At 40.8% G+C, this 25,117-nt stretch overlaps 1 protein-coding gene across 2 annotated transcripts in view; it reads right to left on the bottom strand.

Annotated features, from left to right (window-relative positions):
* Sms (spermine synthase) overlaps positions 1 to 25,117 on the bottom strand; it is a 50,455-nt gene that overhangs the window by 18,443 nt on the left and 6,895 nt on the right. For both annotated transcript variants that reach the window (XM_085837940.1, XM_085837941.1), the window contains exons 2-5: positions 7,768 to 7,888; positions 4,889 to 4,982; positions 4,282 to 4,346; positions 332 to 507 (exon numbers count right to left, since the gene is read on the bottom strand). In XM_085837940.1, coding sequence (XP_085694066.1) covers positions 332 to 507; positions 4,282 to 4,346; positions 4,889 to 4,982; positions 7,768 to 7,888 — 456 coding nt within the window. The remainder of the gene's footprint in view (positions 1 to 331; positions 508 to 4,281; positions 4,347 to 4,888; positions 4,983 to 7,767; positions 7,889 to 25,117) is intronic.

Genomic DNA, 25,117 nt, shown 5'->3' with positions numbered 1-25,117 from the left:
GATTCACACAATGGCAAGACTGAGGATTTATACTGAATTGTCATCAATCAGTCCTACCAGATGGATTTCAACATTTAAACCTGGAGACTTTTCGTGTCTTAAATTAGGATGTTTGTCCAGTAATAAAATATAGAACCTTTCAAAAAAAAAAAAAACAATGTTTAAACAAAAAATCCAGACAAGCCACAGGTTCATACAATTTAGTGAATCTTAAGCTAGAAGTGTCCGAGTTAAGCTCAGACAAATCCCTGACAATGGCACTTGTCAGTAAGCAGTGGCTACCAACACACACACCCTTGTTAGGGAATCAGGGTAGGAATGGGATACTTACTAACATCCCCGCTGAGGATGAGGATATTCCCAAACTGCTTTGAGTGTAGGATTTTAATGTTCTGATAGGGTGAATCTTCATCATACACCACTTCATCTATGTCATACTCAACCAGGCGCCCATCAGCAGTAGGCCAATATCTGTCAATGGCCCCTCCTCGAACTATGGGTGGTAATCTGGAGAGGAAGAGACAGAAATGAGTCTTTAGGGAGAGCACTGCTTTACAAGAAGGACCTTAGATGGAGAATATACAGAAGGCCATGAGGGACAAGAGAGATGCTCCCACAGAAGACTCAAGTTTGGTTTCTGGCTTTGGTTGCCACTGCTAGTAACTCCAGTTCCAAGGAAATATCTGGATCTCATCGTCCAGTGCCTACACTCACATGCACATACCCACAACTAAAAAGAAGGGAAAAAAGGTACCCATGTGTTTGTTCCAGACACTCTTTAAACTCACAAAACAATCCAAACCTTGGACATTTACAATCAGTCTACAAACTTGCAATGCTTGTACAAAACCATTTCTCTTAAAAGGAAAACAAGAAAGAACTTTCTGAAATGTTTTAAAATTATTTTCCTAATGAAAACTTGAAGGAGAAAATGGGCCCGACAGATATCACACTGTACATATCGATCTCTAAAGCTATACAAAACCACACAGTCATTACTGCAGTTAGAAGTTCCATGATCTAGTGCAGATTCCATCTTGAAGGGTCCTAAAGAGTCCTAATTATGTCCTCCATAGCAGTTATGCTTTTGAATAAAGCTGTAAGCACTGCATTTTCTTTTCCCTGCCCTTTTAAAAACCCCATTTCATTTAAGATATTCTTGTTATTCTTTTCTCTCTGTTTCATTTCGCTCTTAAAAGTTCAGATCAGGCATCTGGCAGTCATATTTCCTGTGGATTTAGCTGAGATCCTCCTGATTTGGGTCAGGTTGGCAAACAGCATCCAGGTAGATATCCTGGTGGGAATACAAGGACACTTGTACCCTGGCTGATGATTAAAGTGGCTGTTACTGACCTACAGTAGTAACTGCTGGAACTATCTCCAAAATGTCCCTTTCACCCTTTGACATAAGTAAGAGGACTGTTCTGTGGTCCTCAGCGACGGAGTACTACATCAACAATTACTAGTGGCAATGGGATGTAGGAGCTTCTTGTATAAAGCACTAATTACTGAAAAAGCGACAAAATGATACACTTCTCATCCCATGCTTTTGTAAATAATCTAGTATTTCTGATAGGATACACATAACAGAACCTACCAGCAGAGGGCACTAAATGACAAGGGGAAAAAAAAAATCCTCCAAAAAAGAGGCTTGGTAAATCTCACCCAAGACAATGAGAACATACTGCACACCCAACAATGAAGAGGTACTATGTATGCATAAGCGTCAATAATGCTGGAACACACAACCTCTGCTCACTTCCCAATCTCCTCTCACCTTCTTCCAATAGTATAGCCACAGTCTGCTAACAAGTGAAGAAAACTTTCTCAGAAACACAGCCACAACATACCACACACTACAGGCACACACACAGTCTGTAAACTGCTCCAGAGCCAACAAATTTCTCACAAACTTTAATCCTAACAACTCCAGGTTTACCCATTTTATACTTTGCAGTGAGTAAATTCATCTTTCAGAATGTTAGGCAGACCAGAGATATTTCTTAAATAACAGCCTGGTTAGGAAAGACCCAGACAGCTGATGAACAAGACTGGGGGATGCCTCTTCCACCCCTAGGTGGGCTGAAGAGAGTAAAGGGAGCTTGGTGACTTTGACCAATCTCACTTAGAATGCTACTTCACGTTAATAATATTATTTTAAAAAGATTACTCTGCAGTTAAAGGTACTTTCAGCCATGCCTGATACCTTAAAGTTTGATCCCTGGAAGCAATGTAAATCTGGAAGCAGAGACTAACTCTGCAAAGTTGTCCCTCTGACCTTCATAGCCACCTACACATACATGCATATACACACACACACACTTAAAAGAGAGTTCCCACAACTGCTGATGATGTCAAGGACATCAGGAGAGGAAAGCCATCCAGGCTGACAGTCCTAACCAGGTATAAACAATGCCTACTCTCAACTATTTCAACACTGCCTGGCTCATTTTAAAGAGCTCTCTTCTCTAGATTTGTAAAGCCTGGCAAAGAAACAGAAGATCGCTAACAAGATGTGGAAGCCATTAGCTTGATAAAAGAGTTCAAGGCAGCAGGAAGTGTGAGTCCTTGCTGCAGAGGGCTACCAAGAGACCCCCTGCAATCCCACAAAACCAACCTACCGTTGCTCAAAATCAACCCTGGCTTGTAAGGAAATCAGGTAGGTCCATTTGTTCTTGGCCTCAAATACACTGTATTGTGAGGACAATTTTCCCCAAACTGAAACTTTACATAAGTTTATCTCCTTTTTCCTTCTCACTTGAAAACATAAAATGAGTCTTCCTATAAATCTCATGGTTTCTTAGTCAAACTTCATATTAAAATACCCATTACTCAAAAGAAAACAGTCATTTCAGATAATATCCCCAAGTTATCTGCTTTCAAATTAACCTCTGACAATGTCATTTCCCAGACAAAAATTATAACAATCCTTATCCTCTGATAATCCTTATCCTCTGACAAGGAGCAGGACAATCGGGGCTGGAAAGATGGCTCAGTGGTTAAGAGCACTGACTGCTTGCTCTACAGAAGGTCCTGAGTTCAAATCCCAGCAACCACATGGTGGCTCACAACCATCCCTACCTAATGAGATCTGATGCCCTCTTCTGGTGTGTCTGAAGACAGCTACAGTGTACTTACATATTTTTAAAAAGGGAGCAGGACAATGACAAAGTGTGTACAACAAGGTAACCCCAGCTTCCCATTCTTTCCATCCTTATCTTATAAAAAGATATATAGACATATATCAAAGTCCATGTTTTGATATAAAAAACTAAAGCTTTTTGACCAGTCTCCCCTAGCAAACTCTTCTAGCAACCAAAGAGGTCTTACTTAATGAAGCCCAGAAATACATATTTTTTTCTAAACATTTGTGTGTTGTATACATGAGTTGGTTTTTGCACGACTTTGTTTTCTACTTCTACCACAAGGGCCCTGGGTATTCAACTCAAACTTGACAGCAAATGTTCTTACTCACTGGACAAGTTCCTCAGCCCCAGAAATACATTCAATTTACTCACAGAAAGAAGCAGCGTTGATAAAAATCAGTGCATTTTAGTGGGGACCAATTCATTTTCCCAGAGTGGGAACTTATTCAATTCAGATGGATGCAGGTAAGGAAAATTGCAAGCAGGAAAAAGAAGTGTTCAGAAAGCAGTGTAAGTGTGGGCATAGCCAAGGACTACTAAACTGAAGCTGCATGGATTTTTAAACACCCTGTGTCCTCAGACCTCAAATGTGGCCAACTTTCAAATGTGGGTTCTTTCCAGTACTCTCAGTCTTCCCATTTCTCTTCCCTACCGACCACCTACAGGAGGCTAAATAATTACCCAGTTATCCTACATCTGCCCTGGAGCTTTCCTATAGGCTGATCAAACAAAGCAGTGTGAGTCATTAAGTGCTTAAACACCCTACTGTTGCCAATAAGGATTTCCCTATTCTGAAATCTGCTGTGAGACAGAGAAAACAGTATTCTATTCTGATCAAGTCATCAGTGATCTGGGGAAATACCCTCCAGGTCTGTCTGTGCCTGATTTTCTGCTTTACATAGCTCCAGTTTTTTGGAATTAGTATCAACTTACTGCCTCATTATAGACAGCCTGCTGCATCAGGTTTGTTTTTATAGGGTTTGTCCTGTTTGGAGGGGGTGAGAAGATGGTTTAGCTCACCATGTACACAGTAGCAAGCACTGACTTTGATCTTTGCCATATCTTCTACAGAAATTAAGACCAACACTGCCAATTTAACAAATATTAAGAGACATTCGTGAGTAGGTGGACTTACCGCTTCACCCGCCCAGTACTGTCTTGACTCAATTCTTTCATTTTTTCTTCTATTTTGTTCAAAAGCTACAATTAAAAGAAAACAGTGGGCTTAGAGTATAAACTGCACAGTACAACCAAATCACAGAGCAGAGGCGTAAGGCTATGCTGACCACAGTGTGATATTAGCCTATACACATGCCCCATCATCATCCCTACTGGGCCTTCCTGCCTTAGCCAAATTCCACACTCCACCCACTACCTCTCCCTCATAGTGTTGCCCAAACCACAGTCTGAATATCGGCAAGAGAATAAATAACTGGAAAGAAAGCAAAAGGATACTGCAGATGCAAAACTGTACATAAAGTGTCAACATTCCCTCTAGTAGGAAGTGAAACTATTTCTTTCATTCAGGAAATTAAAAGGAAAGCTGACAGTCACATTTCCAAACTGACTAAGGATTAATTCTTCTGTCAAACTACTTACATATAGAGAGGCAAGTCTGAATGTTAGTTAACTTAAAAGTGAGCATTCATTATTAAACTAATGAGGCTTTAAGAACCTTAAATCTGGGGAAATAAAATATACAACATTTTGAAAGGGGAAAGTAAAAAAAAAAAAAAACCAACGCTGTCAGTTTCTTGTTTGCCTTGCACATCACTGTCGTAACTCTGAAGGTCCAGCAACACCAATCCATGTGGATAAATTCGCAAATTGGCAAAGCTACAAAACAAAGTAGAGTTCTATTGTTAGAAATTGTTATCAGGACACTTCAAAGTAAAAAGAGGCAGCCCTATCAAGACTAAAACACACAGTTCTTTCTCTTCTTCACTGACAGTTAATTCTCTAGCTTTCTTTTCAATTCCAGGTAGGAGGTAGGAGGTTGGACATGGTCACTTGTAGAAGGGAGACTTAGAGGGGAGTACCAAGCACTAAGTAATACGTACTTCTTAGGCCCTGAACTTGATCTAAATCTATGGCTGATTCATATTATCTAGGTCTATAAACTGCTTTGACCTTGTGCATGTGTATGTGTGGGGAGGCGGCAAGTGTAGGACAAGACTCAGATCGCCTCCCAAGGATGGAAATGAAAAGCACATGACCCCTGCTTTGCTATATGGGTGCTGAGGGTGGACACAGATCCTCACAAACTGTACTACATGGGCTATCTCCTCACCCCCTTGAGCATGTGAGTTTTAGTTTGGGTTTTTAGTTTTCCTGAGGTCTGCCATGGAATGTGGTTGATATGCCCAGGATCACTCCACCAAAAAAAAAAAACAAAAAACAAAAAAAAAACAAAAACAAAACACCACAACACTAATTTTCCTTCTCCCAGAAGGAATGAATTACAAATAGCTTCTTGGCTAGCTAGGGGTGAGACTTTGAACCCACTTACGGGTTTCCAGTGCTAGAATTTTGTCTGCCTTGAACTTCTGGCACTTTTTACAAAGGATCACCAGGTGGTTCTGTCAAGTTTAGTTAACCAGGAGGAGCGGAAGGGCAAACTAGGCTGTCCCACCTAACCTTCAAAGTTCTGAAGAGAGCCTAGCCATCCTGACTGGAAGGTTAAGAATGATGTACAGTTTGAAAGAGCTGTTTAAGTAAGGGGGGAAGAAAATGTGACAGCAGCCATGTGTGTATGTTTAATCTCCAAACCTCCTTTGCACAGGGGTCTCTTTTTTCCATTGGCTCAGGAAGTCCCCTGAAGCTATTATTGATTCCTGAAACACAGTTCTCCCACCCTCCCACACATGCTTTCATTTTTACACATGTGGCTTTTCAGAAGCAACCTCTGAACAATTCTTGTCACTCAAAAGCTCCTTTCTCAATAAAAAAAAAAAAAAGAAAAAAAAGAATTCTAAGTGCTATGTCTACAAGTAGAATTGTGGCTGGAAAGACATAGCAGGGGGAAAGAGCACTATTTGCTCCTCCAGAAGCCCTGGGTTCAATTCTTGACACAGACATGGCAGCTTACAATCATCTATCCTCCACTACAGGCAGATACTACCTCAAATGGGGTAAAGATACACATGTATGTGATGTGCCAAACCAATAGAAATAAAGAACTTTTTCAAATAAAAACGGAGGCAGCTAAAGTCTGGTTGCAGAAGCTCTGAGTGAAGGAGCCATGTTGGATGTTGTTGGATGACAAAAAAATTGACCATAGCAAAAACAGAGTGATGTGACAGGAACAGAGCAGTACAGAGAGAGAATGAGTGGAGGTCTACATGACACAGATTTAGGGACAGCTGAGGGTCCTCTGCTTCTGGAAGCCTCTTAAGAAACTGAAGCAGGGCATAGGAGAGACGTGAAGAAGACTAGTAGTAATCCTGTTGAATTTAGGCCACCCTTAAGGAAGAAGTTATCACTTTAGATACATCTAAGGCAACCTCTAAACACACACACATGAAGTTGGCCACATAGACAGAATACAAGTCTGAGTTTGTCCTATCTTGAGAGACACCCCCATCGCCACCCCCTAGTTAGTTCTCTCTTCTCCTTTCTTGTGTCATGGTTCTATTACCCGTTCCCCACCTCCTTTAGGATCTCTTCCTTTCTTGTGATCCCCTTTCTAGTTTCATGACTGACAAAAATAAATACACACGTGTGTAATTTTAAATAGTTTCCACATAAAGGAAAACACACAGTATCCGTCCTTCTGAGCCTGACTTGTTTTCATCGTGTGTTTTACTTTTTCTAGTAAAAGATAATCACTCCTAACAATGCTCTACCAGCAGCAATGGAACCAGGGGCTTGTTGGAAATGCAATAGAAGAGAGGACTCTGACCCAGACCCATTACAGCAGAAACTCATTTGTGTGTGTGTGTGTGTATGTGTGTGTACGTGTGTACAGACGTATGTACCAGGGGGAGTGGGGCTCCAAAAATCTATTTTAACCAACTCCAGATCATTGCCTGTCAGTGTCACACCGTCTCTGTTGCCAGGGGTCTTGTTTGGTCCTAGCCAGATAGAAGAATCATTGGAGCTTTAAAGAAATACCGATGTCCAGTTGCCTTTTACTCCGGGAGAAATGACTGGGCAAGAGAATTTTGTGAAAGCACTGAATTGTAGCCTCTTCTAAAAGATGTCAGAGGACACCACCAATAACAAAAAGGCAGACATGTACAAAGTCCTGGGTTCAATCCCTGACAGCACATAAATCAGTCAGTCATGTTCCACCATTCCTGTCATCTCAGCACTCAGGAGATCAAGGTCAACCTGGATCTAGTGAGTAAGCTAGGCTAGGCTACATGTACCTTGTCAAAAAAAAAAAAAAAAGAAAAAAGAAAAAAGAAAAAAGGAATACTATAGCCAAGCGGTGGTGGCGCACCCCTTTTATCCCAGCACTTGGGAGGCAGAAGCAGGCGGATTTCTGAGTTCGAGTCGAGCATGGTCTATAGAATACCCAAGGCTACACAACAGAAATAATGTCTCAAAGGAAAAAAATCTTAGATATCATTCCTAGTCCCAGCTGTGTTCCCATCTAAAGCCTGTGAGATCATCTTACCTGCCATTCTTGTTCGTGTAAGTTGCTAAATATCCATGGTCCTGCCAGGTGTGCACTGACTCTGTCATCCCCTGCTCCTGAAAAATGGACTGAAGGCCTTTCAGAATGGCCTCACCATCAGCTGGAAGACAGGAAATAAGGGAAGGTGATTAGGAAACAGACATGCAAAAGCAAAGCTAAGGCCTGAGGTGTAGAGCTTAATAGTACAACACTTGCCTCTAAATGGTTTGGACCCTGGGTTCTACCCCTAGTAACCATAAAGCATTAAAGTTAAAAAATAAAAAAGCTAATGTGGCACAATTTGATGACTGAAATGTATAAAAACATCTAAATATCCTCCATCCTGTATGGAAAAGCTAAAAGAATACCTGACTACCCAATAAGAACACAAGAACTGACCACAAATAGGTATGGCAAAGATACAGAACAATAACCATTCAACAAAACCAGAAATGTCAAACGGTTAAGATTCCATTTTAGTTTAAACAAATTAGAGAACAGAGTCCTAGCAAGGGGATGTATACAGATTATTGATGAGTCTCAGTAATAACTTGGGAATTTTCATTTTATTGTTTAAATATTTACAAAAGGAAACTGATATGTAAATGAAAAATAAAAATTAAAAATTACACTGAGTGACATACTTGAAAACAGCAAAAACTGAACCACAGGAAGAACTACTGGGTTGTATTTCCTCCTCTCCTCTCCATCCTGCCCCAACTCACAACTTGGCCCTCAAAGTAAAGCTTAAAGTCATAGTTAGCTGGTCACGTATGGTGGCTCTGGAGGCTAATACAGGATGCTCTGCCAAAAGATCATGCCAGCCTGGGCTACACTGTAAGTTCCAGGCCAGCCTTGGCTACAGAGCAAAGCCCTGTCTCAATGGAACAAATCAGCATTCATTATCCTCCAACAGGCTCAGGCAAAGTAAGAATCTTCAAGAACATGGCAATTACTTAAAGAGCAAAATTCAGTTTATCCTTCTGCAATAAGCCATTTTCTTTTATAAACCTTCAAAACAAAAAACATCTGGTCTAGCCAAGGAATACTGCATAATGACATAGTGGCTTCCATACTTAAGGTAGCTTCTGCTATTCTGGGTTGTTTTTTCCTTCCTGCTCTGTCACCTGGGGCTGGTAAGATGGCTCAGCGGTTAAGAATGCCGACTGCTCTTCCTAAGGTCCTGAGTTGGTCCAGAGTTCAAATCCCAGCAACCACATGGTGGCTCACAACCATCCGCAACGAGATCTGGCGCCCTCTTCTGGAGTGTCTGAACACAGCTACAGTGTACTTACATATAATAAATAAATAAATCTTAAAAAAAAAAAGAAGAACCAATACTGCAGACTGGCTCCTCAGGAAGGAACAAAAGAAAAAAAGAAAGGAAATAGGCCTTTCCTGGAAAAGTCTTTGCAGATATAATTCAATTACATATCACCAGGGAAGAGCATCTAGACTAACTGGGCCTTATGACACTGGGAGAAAGAAGGGCTAAGTAGCCTGAAAGCCAAACTGTAAAAACTGATGTCACCTCAAAGATAAAGCTTCACAACAGAGAGAAAGGAAAGGCACAGGTTCCACCCCATCCACCCATCCCAACAAAGCAGCTTGGAATATAAGCAGCAGCTCACCAAATCAATGAATTCTCTTCCCAGCAAAACCATGCCCATTGGCAATCCCATTTGACAAGAAATAATCCAGCTTGCTTTGCTCTTCTGGTTTTCCGAGACTACAACAGAAGGCCTGAATTGCATCTCCAGAACTACGGCATTTAAGACAACCAACCTACCTAAAAAGTACTTCTGGGGGCTACAGAAATGGATCAGTGGTTAAAAGCACTGCCTGCTCTTCTAGGACCGGAGTTCAATTCCCAGTACCCACATGGTGGCTCACAACCATCTGTAACTCCAGCTCCAGGTGGGAACTGATACCCTCTTCTGGCCTCTGCAGGCACTGCATGCACCATGATGCAGTTATGCAGGCAAAGCACCCACATACAGTAAAAGTAAATAAAAAGGAAAAAGAAGTATTTTATTTGTAAACTTGGTCACATGAACTAAAGCTGTCAAATTCGGTTTGTATTTGGCACTGTAGCCTCATGGAAGGAAGTCCACTGTGCAGGTGACAGAGCAGGAAGGAAAAAACCACCCAGAATAGCAGAAGCTACCTCAAGTATGGAAGCCACTATGTCATTATGCAGTCTTCCTTGGCTAGACGAGATGTTTTGTGTTTTGAAGGTTTATAAAAGAAATAATCATTCCTGGTAAACGGCCTTAAAGTTGTGTTCTTGCTGGCATGCTATAAAAGAACACAAATGAAGGGCGGAAATCCAGCATTATCTTGAATGTGATGGGCCAGGAACCTGGCCTGGGGAGCACGTATAAACTCAGTTACCTAGGCCAAGGAAATGGGATGCCTTAGATCTAACACAATATTCTAGATTGCCGGCCAAGCCCAGCATGGTGGCCATCCCTTTTTCTCAATGGCATAATTAGCAGAAAGGCACCATATGGACTAAAAGCAGCCCTCTGGCCAGTTTCAAGATAAATGCCAAAGGGTAAAAAAGGAATCCAATTTGAAATGTTACTAGTGTCTACACTATGGGCATACCCTTCTAATTCAGTAAAACCAGACAGATCAGAATCAATTTCTGACAGGCCAATTCTTTACTTGTTCACGGGTCCAGTGTTTCTGTGGCTCCTGATTCCTGTGAGTGTGCCTGTCTGTAGGGGGCTATTGGGATAATTCCATTTGCTTTACTGCCCACTTCACACTCAGTTTCTTCCTGATCTGGGGCCTCTCATGTTATCCATGGCCCGAAAGACTCCAGTGGGTGGAGGGTGGCTAAATGAGCCCTCTGGTATTTCTTTATAAAAAACAAACAGGATTTAAGGGGAAAACTAAAAGCCAGAGCTCTAAGCTCCAGTTCACTTAAAGTTGTGTGAACTTAAAGTTGTGTGGCTTACTTGTCGTCATTTCAGGCGCTTAATAGATGCTGTGCAGATATGTTTAGATAGAATTTGGCTAAATTCACAATTCTCATTACTCTATCTTTGCATAGTTTCTAAGCCATCTAGATAAGTAGTGTTCAATCCTAAATGTACATTATAATCACCTGGAGAGTTATTAAAATTTCCAATGCCATCTGTTTGTGGCCCTGAGTTCTAACCCTAGTACTAAGAAATAACGAACCTCCACCCTGCATTTTACATACTAGATACACTCAAGTTCAAAAAGTTATAGAATATACTCAGGATGTGGATTTGATTAAAATGAACAACAATATGAACTAACCAGTACCCCCAGAGTTCCCAGGGACTAAACCACCAACCAAAGAGTACACATGGAGGGACCCATGGCTCCAGCTGCATATGTAGCAGAGGATGACCTTGTGGGGTATCAATGAAAGGAGAGGCCCTTGGGATCCTGTGAAGGCTTGATGCTCCAGTATAGGGGAATGCCAGGACAGGGAAGCAGGAGTATGTGAGTTAGTGAGCAGGGGGAAGAGGGTGGAATAGGGGAATCTTCAGAGGGGAAACGAGGAAAGGGGATAACATTTGAAATGTAATAAAAAAATAAAATAAAAGCCGGGCATGATGACTCACACCTTTAATCCCAGCACTCTGGAGGCAGAAGCAGGCAGATTTCTGAGTTCAATGCCAGCCTGGTCTACAAAGTGAATTCCAGGACAGCCAGGGCTACACAAAGAAACCCTGTCTCGAAAAAGCAAATAAAGTTCACAATAAAAGCACAAGAAAGAGGAGCAACCCTTTTGAGAACTACTAGGTACTCTATATACATGGTTAAATAAAAGTGAAATGGAAGTGTACCCAAATTTAACAAAACAAAAAGGAAAAAATATTAAGAAGATCTAAGAGCTAAGAGATAAATGTACTTTTTGTTTGTTTTGAATCAGGGTTTCTGACAGTCCTGACTGTCCTGGAACTTATGCTATAGACCACCAGCTGGTGACTGAACTCATCTTTCTGCCTCTGCCTCCCAAATGCTGGGATTAAGAGTATATGCTACCAACAAGCTTAAAACTTTCTCTTTTTTTGTTTGTTTGTTTTTGTTTTTCAAGACAGGGTTTCTCTGTGTGGCCCTAGCAATTCTGGATACAGCTCTGTAGAACCAAGCTGGCCTCGAACTCACAAAGATGAAGATCCACTTGTCTGCCTCCATGTTACAATGTGGCATAGAGATTCTAGCATTTTATGAGAAATTCCACTAAATATGTTATAGGTCTGCAGAGTGCTAGGATTAAAAGCATACACCATCACCACCTGACTGATAAATGTACTTTGAAGTAGACAAAGTAATCCAACATAGACCAGTAAACTGCTACTTGGCAGTTCATAGAAAACGCATTACTGGGACTGGATTAAGAGGTGCTGCTCTTACAGAAGACCCAGGTTCAACTCCCAGCTCTGACATAACCATTTGTATGTAACCCCAATTCCAGGGGATCTGATAGCCTCTTCTAGCCTATATGTACCCTGAATGTACATGTGCAGGCAAACAGTTATACACATAAAAGCAACTTAAAAATAAAATGTCAGCCGGGCGTGGTGGCACACGCCTTTTAATCCCAGCACTCGGGAGGCAGAGGCAGGCGGATTTCTGAGTTTAAGGCCAGCCTGGTCTACAAAGTGAGTTCCTGGACAGCCAGGGCTACACAGAGAAACCATGTCTCGAGAAAAACAAAATAAATAAATAAATAAAATAAAATGTTAACAAAAAAGAAAAAGAAAAGAAAACTCATTACAATGGCTGGGCAAGAAAGTTGGGATATTATACATATATATATAACCCCCGAATCATGACTAAGAAGCTTTCAAAGGCTCCAAAACAGTGACCATTTTCAGGGTCCTTTGTCTAATGAACAATGCAATGCCCCATTTCCAAGCTGCTACCTGCTTTCCTTACTTGACAATAACTTACAATGAATCACATGGTCCACATATAATACCACTACCAAAAGAAGAAGAAGAAGAAGCAGAAGAAGAAGGAGGAGGAGGAAGAGGAGGAGGAGGAGGAGGAGGAATGGAGGGAGGGAGGGAGGGAGGGAGGGAAGGAGGGAGGCAGAGGAAGGAAGGAAGGAGAAGGGCACAATAGAAATGGAGGAAAGAAAAGGAATCGAGAGGCCTAAATGCCTATATGTCAGGCTGGGGAACGAGCTCAGTTATATAGTTGCCTGCTATATAAGAATGGGTACAATCCCCAGAACCCATATTTAAAAATAAAATTTGGGCACAGAGGGACACACTTATAATCCCAGTTCTGGAAAGCTAAAGGCTGAACTAGCCAGATACCTGGGGCTCACTAGCCAACTAGCCTAACACGAATCAGTGAGAGATTCTGCTTCAAAAAGAAGGGGAGACAGAACTGAGGAATGACATAAAAGGGTAACCACTGGCTCTCACACACACATGTATGTACACAAGTATACACTCTTCGGAGGTGAGGAGGGGCTGTCATCTCTCCGTGCCTACCAGGGATCCATTTACAGGACTCTCTTTGAGAACCTCCTCCTCTGACCCTCGCTCCAGATGGCTGAAGGCCAAACCTATCTACGCTACTGAACTCCTCCTCCTGGGCAACTCTTCACACAGTTCCAATCTGAAATCACAATCAGGCTCATGACGTCTCTTCTCTTACATAGGATGAGGCTCTTAGAATTCAAATTCCTCCAAAATGGGACAGTTTTTGAGCACTGACAAGATGGCACTGACAAGCAAATGTTTCAGCATTTGACCTTAGGTGACAGGACAAACATTAAGTGTACTCAAAATATTTTGTAAAATTATACTACTAAATTCAGGCTGTATACAAACTATATGTTAAACACAAATAAGTAAATAGCTATAGGATCATATATAAATGCTGTATTTAAAGTTGTAATCCATTAGCAAATATGTAAATTAAAATAAAGAATATTTCCTGTATAATCTGAAACACTTCCTAATCCTAACCTTTTCCTACAAACTACAGAGCCTCTGCCCCAGGCAAACTCCCAGGCTGGGAAAGCTCTCATTTAAAGACCTAACTTCCTCAACCATAAGAAAAGTCAGCTGCTTGTGCTGCCGTGGGGTAAGCAACAGGTTAGCTGGAGACCTTTGAAGCCTAAAGCGACATGCAGACGAAAAGCTTAAGATGATGACAGGAAACATTACACTCCTAGTTCTTTTTTACCTTTTAGGGCTAAAATGCTTCTTATCTAAAACTTGAGTATATTAGAATTTGACACTTCTAACACTCGGTGGAGAGGAACTTATTCCCCACTTGGGACTTGATGTATGGCTTTAAACTTTTCAAATTCAAAGAGTACTCTTCTAGGAAAACTATGACCATGGACACACTGAATGACATGAGAAATTTCTAAAGGTGTAAAACCCCAACTGTGTCTTGTGAACAAATCCCATTTTTCATGCAGACTCCACAGGCAACTCAGCCAACCATCCTATGAGGCAGTCTTAAAAGTCTCCTCTGTAAGAGGAAGGAATTGAGCCATGGTTTTCCCACAGCATCTGGCTTCTGAAATGGGGGTGGGGGGAGTGAGGTGGTGACTTTCTATTCTGGTCAAGCATATTTTTTAATTATGAAGCCTGGGGATTCCACACGACATCACTAATGAATACCCCACCAAAACTGCTCTCCAAAAGGAGGGCTCAAACCATTTAAGCTCCATGAGATGGAACTGACCTAGAGTTCTCTGGGAAACCAGCAAGGGTCTTGCTTGCACATGCTCTCGGTCTGTGTGTGTGTGTGTGTGTGTGTGTGTCTCAGCTGCATGACAATTAATCACCCCAAACAGGAGCAGATATGATGCAACGTGACTCATATTAGTCAAAAAGCAAAAATGACTCCAAGTTATAAGTAGATAATAAGCAAGTCTGCTATGTCCATACTGTGGGCTGTTACTCAGCCATAAGTGAAACCAAGTACAGATACATACTACATTCATCACGGATGGATCTCAAAAATATACTAAAACAATTCTATTTATACAGTGTGGTCATATAAGTTCACTCAAAAAACCAGAAAAGTATATTAGCAACTACCAGAGCCTGGGAGGAATGAATGGTAAGTAAAGGAGGAACTGAGGTGATGACTAAGGAGTAACTGGTTTCTCTCTGAGGCAATGGAAATGTTCTAAAACTGATCATGGTGATGGTCATAGAACTCTGTGAATATTATATTAAAAACTATCATATAGCCAGAGAGCCATATATCAAGTTACAACTGGAGATTTAATGGGAGCAAAGAAACCTGACCCCAGCAATTCCAACAGGCTAAGCTTGGCCTACAAGGCCTTATTGTTCAAATAATCTAGGGTAACTGCAGGCTTACGTCAATGGCTCTTCCTAGCCTTAAAGGGGCATGGATAGGTTAGGTAGACAGATACTCCTTAGTGATTACCATGCCTTAGCAGAATCAAGCAAGAATCTTACCTAAAGGAAAAAAGACAGGACACGAAATAAAAAACAGTGGTGCTAGGCTTTCATCTTGTTTTTAGTTATGTTGTGGGCCCATGTGAAGACTAAATACCATTAAGAATACACAGTTTCTATACTGGAAAGATAGCTAAGTGGTTAAAGTCATTTGCTGATTCTCTTCCTGGAGACCTGGATTTAGTTCCCAGCACACACATCAAGCAGCTTACCTATATAATTCTAGCTCCAAGGGATTCCTGTGTCTCCTTCTGGCCTCCTTGGACACCCAAACACGCAGCCATACATACATATGCAGGAATTTTAAAAATTAAAACCTTTTAAAAATACACTTCGTGGTTATCTGTTACAATCTGATTCATAACTTAAGAGGTCTGTCTGTCATAATAAACCCAAAGAAATGAGCTCAGCCTTCCTATTTCTGTTTATTCAGAGGTAACCAAGGCAAGACCTACAAAGTCCCTATAACACAAATCCCTATTAGGCTCAGGCACAGCTACAAGACAGACACCAGGTAAAGAACCTGCCTACAGGGTAGGTAATGTTCTGTCCTAGCCCTTCTCTTCATCCAACAATAAATGGCAGTCTGCCAAGTTCTAGGGACAGTGTGAGGGGACCACAGGGCTGTTCCTCTGCAACTGTCAACACTCCTGCAGCCACAGTCTTAGGCTACTGTTTAATCAGAGGAGATGTAGGACTATAACATGCAAACCAGGACAATGAGATCAGCAATTTTAGGTCAGGCTTACTTCAGATCATGTTTTCTTATGTTCATAAAGAAGAACACAACCAAGAAAAATAAACTTCAGAAAGAAAAAAGGAAGAAAAAAAAAAAAGACCAACTGAAGTTAGATTAATAGCCATACAACACCAACACAGAAATAACACCCAGACTTCTTTCAAGCAAGCACACATTAAGGAAGGCCAGATGGAAATGTTTAAGTACCAGTCACAAAGACCATTTCTTAAAATCCACAGCATATCAGTTATTACTTAACAGAAATGTGCTACTGCTAATTTCCCTGCCCTGCTGTCTCATTCCCATTTCAACAGAAAACAGTTTAAGGGACATTTCCCAGGACACATGAGGCCAGCTCCTGTTACCTTCCCATAATATACCTACCCTAGAAGGTAAGAAATATGATTTGGCATACAATTCTAAGGCCTCTTTGGGTTGGAAACAAAATGCTAATCAAAATTTATACCACCACTCTCCTGGTAACGCCATTTTCTTCTTAAAACTGGGAGTCTAAAAAAGGAGACAAGCCCAGGTCTCAATTCACTCTCACACCCTATGCTCATCTGGAGAGCAAACCTCACTCTTCCTTCTAATCTAACCTATGGGAGAATTTACCCAAGAAAGAGAAATAAAGCACGGCAGCCTGGTTAAGATGGCTTAGTGAGTAAAGGTGCTTACTGCCAAGGCAGATGGGCCTGGGTTTGATAGCCAGGCCCCACATGTTGGAGGAGAACTAACTCCTGCAGGTTGTCCTCTGACCTCTGCATTAGCACACTATGGCTCAGACACTGTGTGCCAGTCCCATGAAACTGGAGCCACAGCACCAGTATGCATGAACATCATACCACACACACATGTTTAACAATGTAAAAATTATTTTTTATTTTAAATAAAATTGAGATTATAATTATGCCATTTCCCTCTTCCCCTTCCTTTCCCTAAGCCCCCACCCATGAACTCCCCCATCTTGTCCATGGCTCTCTTGTAAATTTGTGGCATCTTTCCTTATTTATTGTTATGTCATACAGACACAAACACACACTCCTAAATAAATACAACCTGCTCAATCTGTAAGATGTTATTTGTATGTATGCTTTCAGGTCTGACCATTTGGTACTGGATAACCAATTGGGGTGCTCTTCCCTGGAGTAAACTATTTCCCTGCTCTCGGGATTCCTTAGTTGTGCATAGTTCCTTGACTAGCGTTAAAGCCTCTGAGCTTTTATTTCCCATCCATATTAGCACATCTATGGTGTCATTTTTCAAAGTGTTTTAATTTTTAAAAAGCATGGAAGTGGTGGAGAGATAAGAGGCTTTAGTTCCCAGCAAGCTATAACTTCAGTTCCAGAGTGTGGAGAGCTCTTGGGGCCACTTCTAGAAATTTAGCAGGAATTTGACGTTGGGCTAGGACAGGGAAATAGGCTCAGGTAAGAATCTGACTTTAAACTAGTACAAGGAAGTAGACTCAAGATCTTGATCATCTTGATCCTTGAATACCACGGGACTTTGTTTATTGCATTGTTTGTTCCATGACCTAAAACTGACCTTATTCTTTGCATGTACTTAGAATAATGGTATAAAAGCAAACTGGGAAAAAAATAAACTTGCTTCTGCTTCAGAACTGGCTTGGGTCATGCTACAGTGTTGTCTAATCATCTTTTTTTCTTTTTAATTCTCACTCCCTCCCTGGAGAACCTGTTGACTGACTGACTGTCAGCAGATGATCAAATGCCCTCACCTAGCCTCTGAGAATCTGAGAGCACTCAGACATGCATTGCACAGATATAAAATGCATGCAAAACAACCATATGCATAAAAAATAAGTGAACTTTAAAAAAAAAAACATACGAATGGAGATTTTGGTAAAACCTGCCACTCATTTTGTGGTAAGATAAATACCATTAGTTGGTATGAATTTTTAGAGCAGTGATTTTTAACCTTCTTGATGATGTAACCCTTTAATGCAGTTCCTCATGCTGTGGTGACCCTCCTCCCAACTATAAAATTTTGCTGCAACTTTATAACTATAATTTTGCTAATGTCATAAATCATGTTAATACCTGATATGCAGGATATCTAATATGCAACCCCTGTGAAGGTTTGTTGGATCCCCTCCCCCCCCCAAGGAGGGGTCATGACCCACATGCTAGAACCACTGGCTTAGGGGTAAAAGGTGGCTTGCTGCCAAGCTTGATAATTTGAGTTGTTCTCAGAATCCACAAGGTAAAAGAAGACAATAGATGCCCTGGAGAGCTCATCTGACCTTGATATACATGCTACACATGCCAAGCTACACATGGCATGTGCTGCCCCCAATACATAAAAATAAATGCAGTGTGCTTTAGAGCCCACCTGCTTATGACTGAATCCTGGATCTACCACTACCTGTTTTACCTCATGAAAGCTATTAACCTCTGCGTGCCTTGCTGATCAGCCTCTACTTCATTGCTGGATTTGCTGGCAGTGGTAAAAAGAGATATGCCTTGCTCCCCTTAAAGGAAGTGATTCACTCTTTGCTGTTGTATAGTCTTTGTAGATGCCCTTTAATGAGTTGAGGAAGTTAGCTTAAATTCTCTATCCTTGCCGGGCGTGGTGGCGCACGCCTTTAATCCCAGCACTCGGGAGGCAGAGGCAGGCGGATTTCTGAGTTCGAGGCCAGCCTGGTCTACAAAGTGAGTTCCAGGACAGCCAGGGCTACACAGAGAAACCCTGTCTCGAAAAACCAAAAAAAAAAAAAAAAAAAAAAAAAATTCTCTATCCTTTTATCTTGAATAGGTGTAAAATTTTATGGAATTACTTTTTCTGTCCTCATTCATTATGACAGTGTGAAGTTTTCTTTGGCCTATCAATATAGTGGATCAGATTTCTTTTTTTATGATAGTTTTTAATTATTGAAACATTCTTATATACCTAGATGAAGTTATTATTACTTGGTCTTTAAGTAATTGTTTTCTAAATTGCTGAATATTATTTGTTAAGGATTTGTCTACCAGTTTTAGAATATCTTTGCTTTTGGTATTAGAATACTGCTGGCTTCATAAATTTGGGAGACCTTCTCTTCTCTGCTATCTTCAAGAAGAGAATATGGCAACTGTTAGTTTTCTTTGAATGTCTGTTAGAACTCTTTAGTGAAACCTTGTAGCTTCAAGATTTCTTTGGCATTCTTAAAAAAAAAATAGTTTTAAATTACATTTATCTATGTTTTTATTTTTATTTATGTTATCTGGGAACTGTTTTCTACTCTGTGGGTCCTCAGAAATGGAATATGAATATTCCGGCGTGGTGGCAAGTGACTTTACCAGCTGAGCTAGCTCATCTACCCTTGGAGCTTTCACACTACAAATTAAGTTTTCTTTAGTTGTACAGTTGCTAAGATATTGCCCTTCTCATACTGAGCAAACTCTGACAGTGTTGCTGAAATATGCTCATTTCTTCTGTAAGCTGTCAAATGTGTGTCTGGATCAGGTTGTTCATAGTATTTCCCTATCCTTCTAGTGCCTGTGAGGTCTGTAATGTTTTTGTTGGTTGGTTTGTTTGCTTGCTTTTACCTAGTACTTTCCCACTATAGGTGTTCCGACTTTTTTTCTTTGTCAGCCTTGTTGGTTTGTCATTTCCCTACTTTTTTTTTCTTTTTTGGTTTTTCGAGACAGGGTTTCTCTGTTTCCTGGCTGTCCTGGAACTCACTATGTAGACCAGGCTGGCCTCGAACTCAGAAATCCGCCTGCCTCAGCCTCCCAAGTGCTGGGATTAAAGGCGTGCGCCACCACGCCCGGCTACTTTTTATTTTTTGATGAAACAGCTTTTATTTATTTCCTCTGAGGCTATTGTTTGTTTTTTTTCTTAAATTGGGAACAAAGGCTGGTGATTTAAGACTTTAAAATGGAGACTGTTCCCTTAAATATTCTCTATCATGAGATGGTTTTCACTAGTGGCAAGTGTTACTTCCATATACTCCATAAAATGCAGGCATCTTAGGTGACTGTTTTCTACAGCATTTAATTAATAAGTTGCTGACTTAAATACAGTAAATTATGGTTGTGTTATTTGAGCCTTAAGTTCTAAACAGTCACTTCTAGAAATTCAGATTGTCAAATTAGAGCTAAATGTCCTTGTTGATCAAGACTTTGGAGCTAGAAAAGATCTTAGACCCAGGGGTCAGCAAATTAAAGTCCTTGGGCCATATCCTGCTTAGCTACTCTGCTCTAATCTGACCCTCCAGCTAAGCATTTTTAAAGAGTTGTAAATTGTGGGTAAGTACAGAGACTTGGGCCTGATTTGCCTGCACCACCTGAACATTTTACTTTGTGGATCTTTACAGAAAATGTTTCCATATTCCTCTGCCTTGAGGTCACAGAGAGCCAGTAAGGTTGACTGTTTCTGAGTCATCTGGAAACATTCTGAAGTACAGGTTCTCAGGCCCCTCACATGGCCCTTTCCCATCTGGAATTTGTCACAGCATATGGCTCTGGTTTTGTTTAGATTGTTTTGACTTGTGTCCTTTGTCTTCTCTCTATTATTCTCCCATGGCATTTGTATTTCTCTCGCCTTCTAAACACTTGGAGGTCCACTGTGAAGGACCGCACCCAAATGTGAATTTTGCTAATTGTGCTGTGGGGGAGGCTTCCTGAGGGACAGTTCCAAAAAATAATATTTTTTGCCATCACAAAGTATATGTTCGAACTGTTAGATCTCTTTGAATGCTATTTCACTCTTGATTCACAGGCTGGCACATATACTTAGACAGAAATCTTTGAATTGTTCATGGAAATACAAATAGCAATATTAAGGACCTGACCTTGTAAGGGATTCTGTCCACTTAAAAGTTAAGTCAGTCCAGAGGCCAGGGTGTCAGCCCAGCATGTGGGAGGCAGAGGCAGGCTGATTTCTTTGAGTTCAAGGCTAGTTTGGTCTACATAGAGCTCCAGGCCAGCCAAAGCAGCATAGTGAGATCTTGTCAATACTCCTTCTCCTCTCCCTCCTCCTAATAGTAAAAGTAATAATAGTAGTAGTATTAATACTGTTAATGAATAGAAGCTAGATAGTCATGATGAAAAAGTGGCAGTCTTGTATTTCTTCTCTTGTGGTACTGAACCATGCCATCCATGGTCCGGTCCTTGCGCATGCTGTATAAGTGCTATGTCACTTGCTGTCCCCAACTGGGTTTTTTGGGGGAGGAGGGATGCTTTTCTAACACAAGTTAATCCTCATACCTTAGCTTCCTAAAATCCTGGGATTACAGGCGCGCACCACCAAGCCAGGCCAACCCTACACTTTTCTCTTGTGCCCCCTTTTCGATGAAGCTAAAGAGAATGATTACCACTCTCCTATCCCTTGAGCCAGCCTGAGATGTGACCTAATTATTTGTCATGTGGGCATGAGGGGAAGTGGTGACTGAGGACCTTTATACCTCCCAAAGAAGATACCAATGTTGTCATAAACAGTTGACTTGGGCTAGATCTTTTTATGTTCTTTTCTGCTTTCATTCTTTTCATAGCTGTCACCATAGTTTACTCTTTTTCTGAATGCATGCTGCTGAAACTGATGTATCACAGGATGACTTATGATCTTTGAGTCCTTCCTAGATATGTCGTATTGTTTTCTCAGTGTCAAATACAGTAGTTCTCAGTCTGTGGATCAGATCCCCTTTGAGGATCAAATGACCCTTTCACATGGGGTCAGTCACCTAAGACCATCTGAAAACACAGATATTGTGATATCACATGTAATAACATGATTTATAACAGTAACAAAATTACAGTTATGAAGTAACAGTGAAAAACTTTAGGTCAGCGGTCACCCCAATATGAGAAATTATATTAAAGGGTCACCACCACATTAAGAACACTGTGAACCTCTAGGTGGCCTAGGCCAGCCTGGTCTAGTAGTGAATTCTAGAAGAGCCAGGACTATACAGTGAGGCACTGTCTCAAAAAACAAAGGGAAAAAAAGATAAATTTACAGAAAACTACTTATGCAGTTTCTTTTTCTGTAGCCTCTTCAAGCCAAAATGTTTATTCAAAGAAAAACAAATCACAAAACATGTTAGCTTTTTTTTTTTACATTTGTTTGTGAGTAGGATGCCTTCTAGACATCAGAGGACAATTTGAGGGAGCTAATTCTCTCCTATTATGTGGGTTCCAAGGATTGTACCAGCTGAGCCATCTCACCAACTCAGTTATTTTGTTAAAAGTCTCACCTTACCATACTTTTATACCTCATACCAAAAGGAGTTAATGGCAAGCTCTTTCTTCTAACACCAAGACCACCAAAGCTTCAGACTAGACAAAGCAGACCTAGAAACGGCAGCCATTTTTACAGGAAGGCCTATGATCTTCATTGCTAACACCTCAAAACCAAGGCTAAGGCACTTAAGCTTCAGTATGAGATTTTCAAAGCTTCAACATTAAGTGCCATTATAAAACATGCCACTTTATAAAACATAGCTTCCCAAAGGCTGATCCAAGGCATCAGTCCTGAAAATATTTTTAAAGTTTCTTTTTAATTTATTAAACTACATTTAAGAAACCTTTATATTGACTATGCAGGGGCCTAGCAAACACAGGAGTGGATGCTCACAGTCAGCTATTGGATGTATCACAGGGCTCCCAATGGAGAAGCTAGAGAAAGTACCCAAGGAGCTAAAGGGATCTGCAACCCTATAGTTGGAACAACATGATGAGCTAACCAGTACCCCGGAGCTCTTGTCTCTAGCTGCATATGTATCGAAAGATGGCCTAGTCGGCCATCACTGGAAAGAGAGGCCCATTGGACTTGCAAACTTTATATGCCCCAATATAGGGGAATGCCAGGGCCAAAAGAATGGGAATGGGAGGGTAGGGAAGTGGGGGGCGGTATGGGGGACTTTTGGGATAGCATTGGAAATGTAATTGAGGAAAATATGTAATAAAAAAAAAACAGTGAAAAAAAAAAAAAGAAACCTTTATATTCAACTCTATTTTCTAAGGCCAGTAGAAAACTCTGGAAGGAAGGCCTGTGGGCAGGCACATCACTTAGCCTTGTTTGAACACTAAGACCTGTCTGAACTCCTGGAAGAGAGAATTTAGTGTAAGTAAAGCAACACCATGGACACTGATTGCCCAGGCTTCTCACTAGGGAATTTCCACTCTAGTTAAATTCCTGGGTTCAACTCACAAACCAACTTATTACACATCTTCTTTGGCCAGAACTTTCCAAATCTCTTGAATAAGCTAAATTTGTATGTTTTTATATCTACCTAAGCACCTTTAATAGCTAGCACAGTTCCAAAGTATTTAGTCCTAAATATTGTAATTAGTGTTAAGTAGTATCACTTGATGATCTTCCAAGCATTTTATTGATTATCCCACCCAACAGCGCAATGTTGTGTGATTTTGCTATCATTAATGCCTTTATAGAGAGGAAAGCATTGAGATGCATTTGTAAACTACACAGCTAAGATTCTCAGTGAATCTAAAAAAGCTATTGCCTCATTTGGGTTTGGGGCTTGATTACTAGTATAGCCTTGTCCTCAATGACTTCTCCAAGAAGACAGATGACACTATTGTTTTAATGAAATTCAGGGGCATCACACCATAGGGTAGCAGAATTTCTTCCTGAGTGAGATATGGAAATGCCTAGTTGTTAAGGGTTTAAAAGAGCATTTGTACATGATTTACATCCTTGGTTTGCAGACTCAGTTGACTTTTCTTCACTTCTCAAAAGAAGCAAGCTTGTAATTGAACTACCATGAAATGGTGGGTAGAGCTGCAGGGCTCACCAGCAGTTTTGGGTTACAATTGTAGTGAAATGGCATATTAAACACCCAGAATAATTACTGACTCCAAAAAGTCAAGTCACTCATAGCCATACTGGACAATTTTTTAAACATACAACCACAAGACAATATCTTTTAATGATGCCTTACTATGCAACCCAGGCTTGACATGAACTTGGGATCCCCCTACCTCAGTATCTCCACTGTCTGCAGATCACAGGTACCACACTCTTGCAAATGTCCAGTAGTTTAATAAATGAATCCTTAGCTACAAGAATTAGTTTAGTGTAGATTGGTTAGGGAGTTGCAATTAAATTAAAGATGGGCATCACTATTCTTTAAGATAGCAAATCCAAAAACAAAAGTACCAAGATCAAAGTTACTAAAGGCCTCAGGGCCGTAGCCTCAACTCCTAAGGAGCTGCCAATTCAAATACAGATTTTAATTGTATGCAGAGGAGATGAGAAGATTCCAAACTGGTAATTCCTCCAAGCAAAATCCAAACTGACTCTATTTTCTCAAAACAAACAAGACAAATTGCCTACCAGTTATTTGACTGGAAACTCCTCTCAATGGCTCATATGGGGCTTTAGTTGACTTGAAAAAGTACCTTTCCTCTATTGAGAGGGGAGGAGGAGGTTGTCAGTGCCTTGGTTCTGTTTTCAGCAGCAAGTGTCCCTCCCAAAGCATTTAAAACAAGAGAAAAGCATCCAATGAAAGCTAATAGAGGTGTCTTGATATAAAGTACAAATTGACTTTACCATGTGCTACCTCCATCAGCTTAAATGGAGATCAGGGCTAGAGAAATGGCTCAGCGGTTAAGAGCACTCACTGACTGCTCTTCCTGAGGTCCTGAGTTCAATTCCCAGAAACCACATGGCGGCTCTCAACCATCTGTAATGGGATCTGATGCCCTCTTCTAGTGTGTCTGAAGACAGCTGCAGTGTACTCACATATATAAAATAAATAAAATCTTTTTTAAAAAAAGAAAGAAATGTAGATCATGTAGAAGCATTATGGCTTTTTAAAAAAATGTTTCATACAATACACTTTGATCAAAATTTTAATTGTAGGCCCACAAAATAAATTCCCAGCAACAGGATTATTTTGGCTGAAGTCATTTTTTGTTGTTGTTTTGGTTTTCGAGACAGGGTCTCTGTATAGCCCTGGCTGTCCTCAAACTCGGGATCTGCCTGCCTCTGCCTCCCGAGTGCTGGGATCAAAGGCCTGCGCTATGAAAGAATCTTCTACAAATTCAGAGGAAAGAGAAGTTGATTTAAATAACAAAAAAGTTGCAACAAAGCAAATCAGACAAGTCAAAGAAAGGCAGATTCTAATCATGGCCCTCTTCCAAGCAGTCTATAAATCATTTCAAACACAATTCCCTTATGGTAGAAAACCTAGCAA

Source organism: Mus caroli, unplaced genomic scaffold, assembly GCF_978045245.1.
Source record: "Mus caroli unplaced genomic scaffold, Mus_caroli_1 scaffold_5, whole genome shotgun sequence".
NCBI lineage: Eukaryota > Metazoa > Chordata > Mammalia > Rodentia > Muridae > Mus > Mus caroli.
Note: the sequence above shows the minus strand (reverse complement) of the source record. Positions and strands in the feature narration are given on the sequence as shown.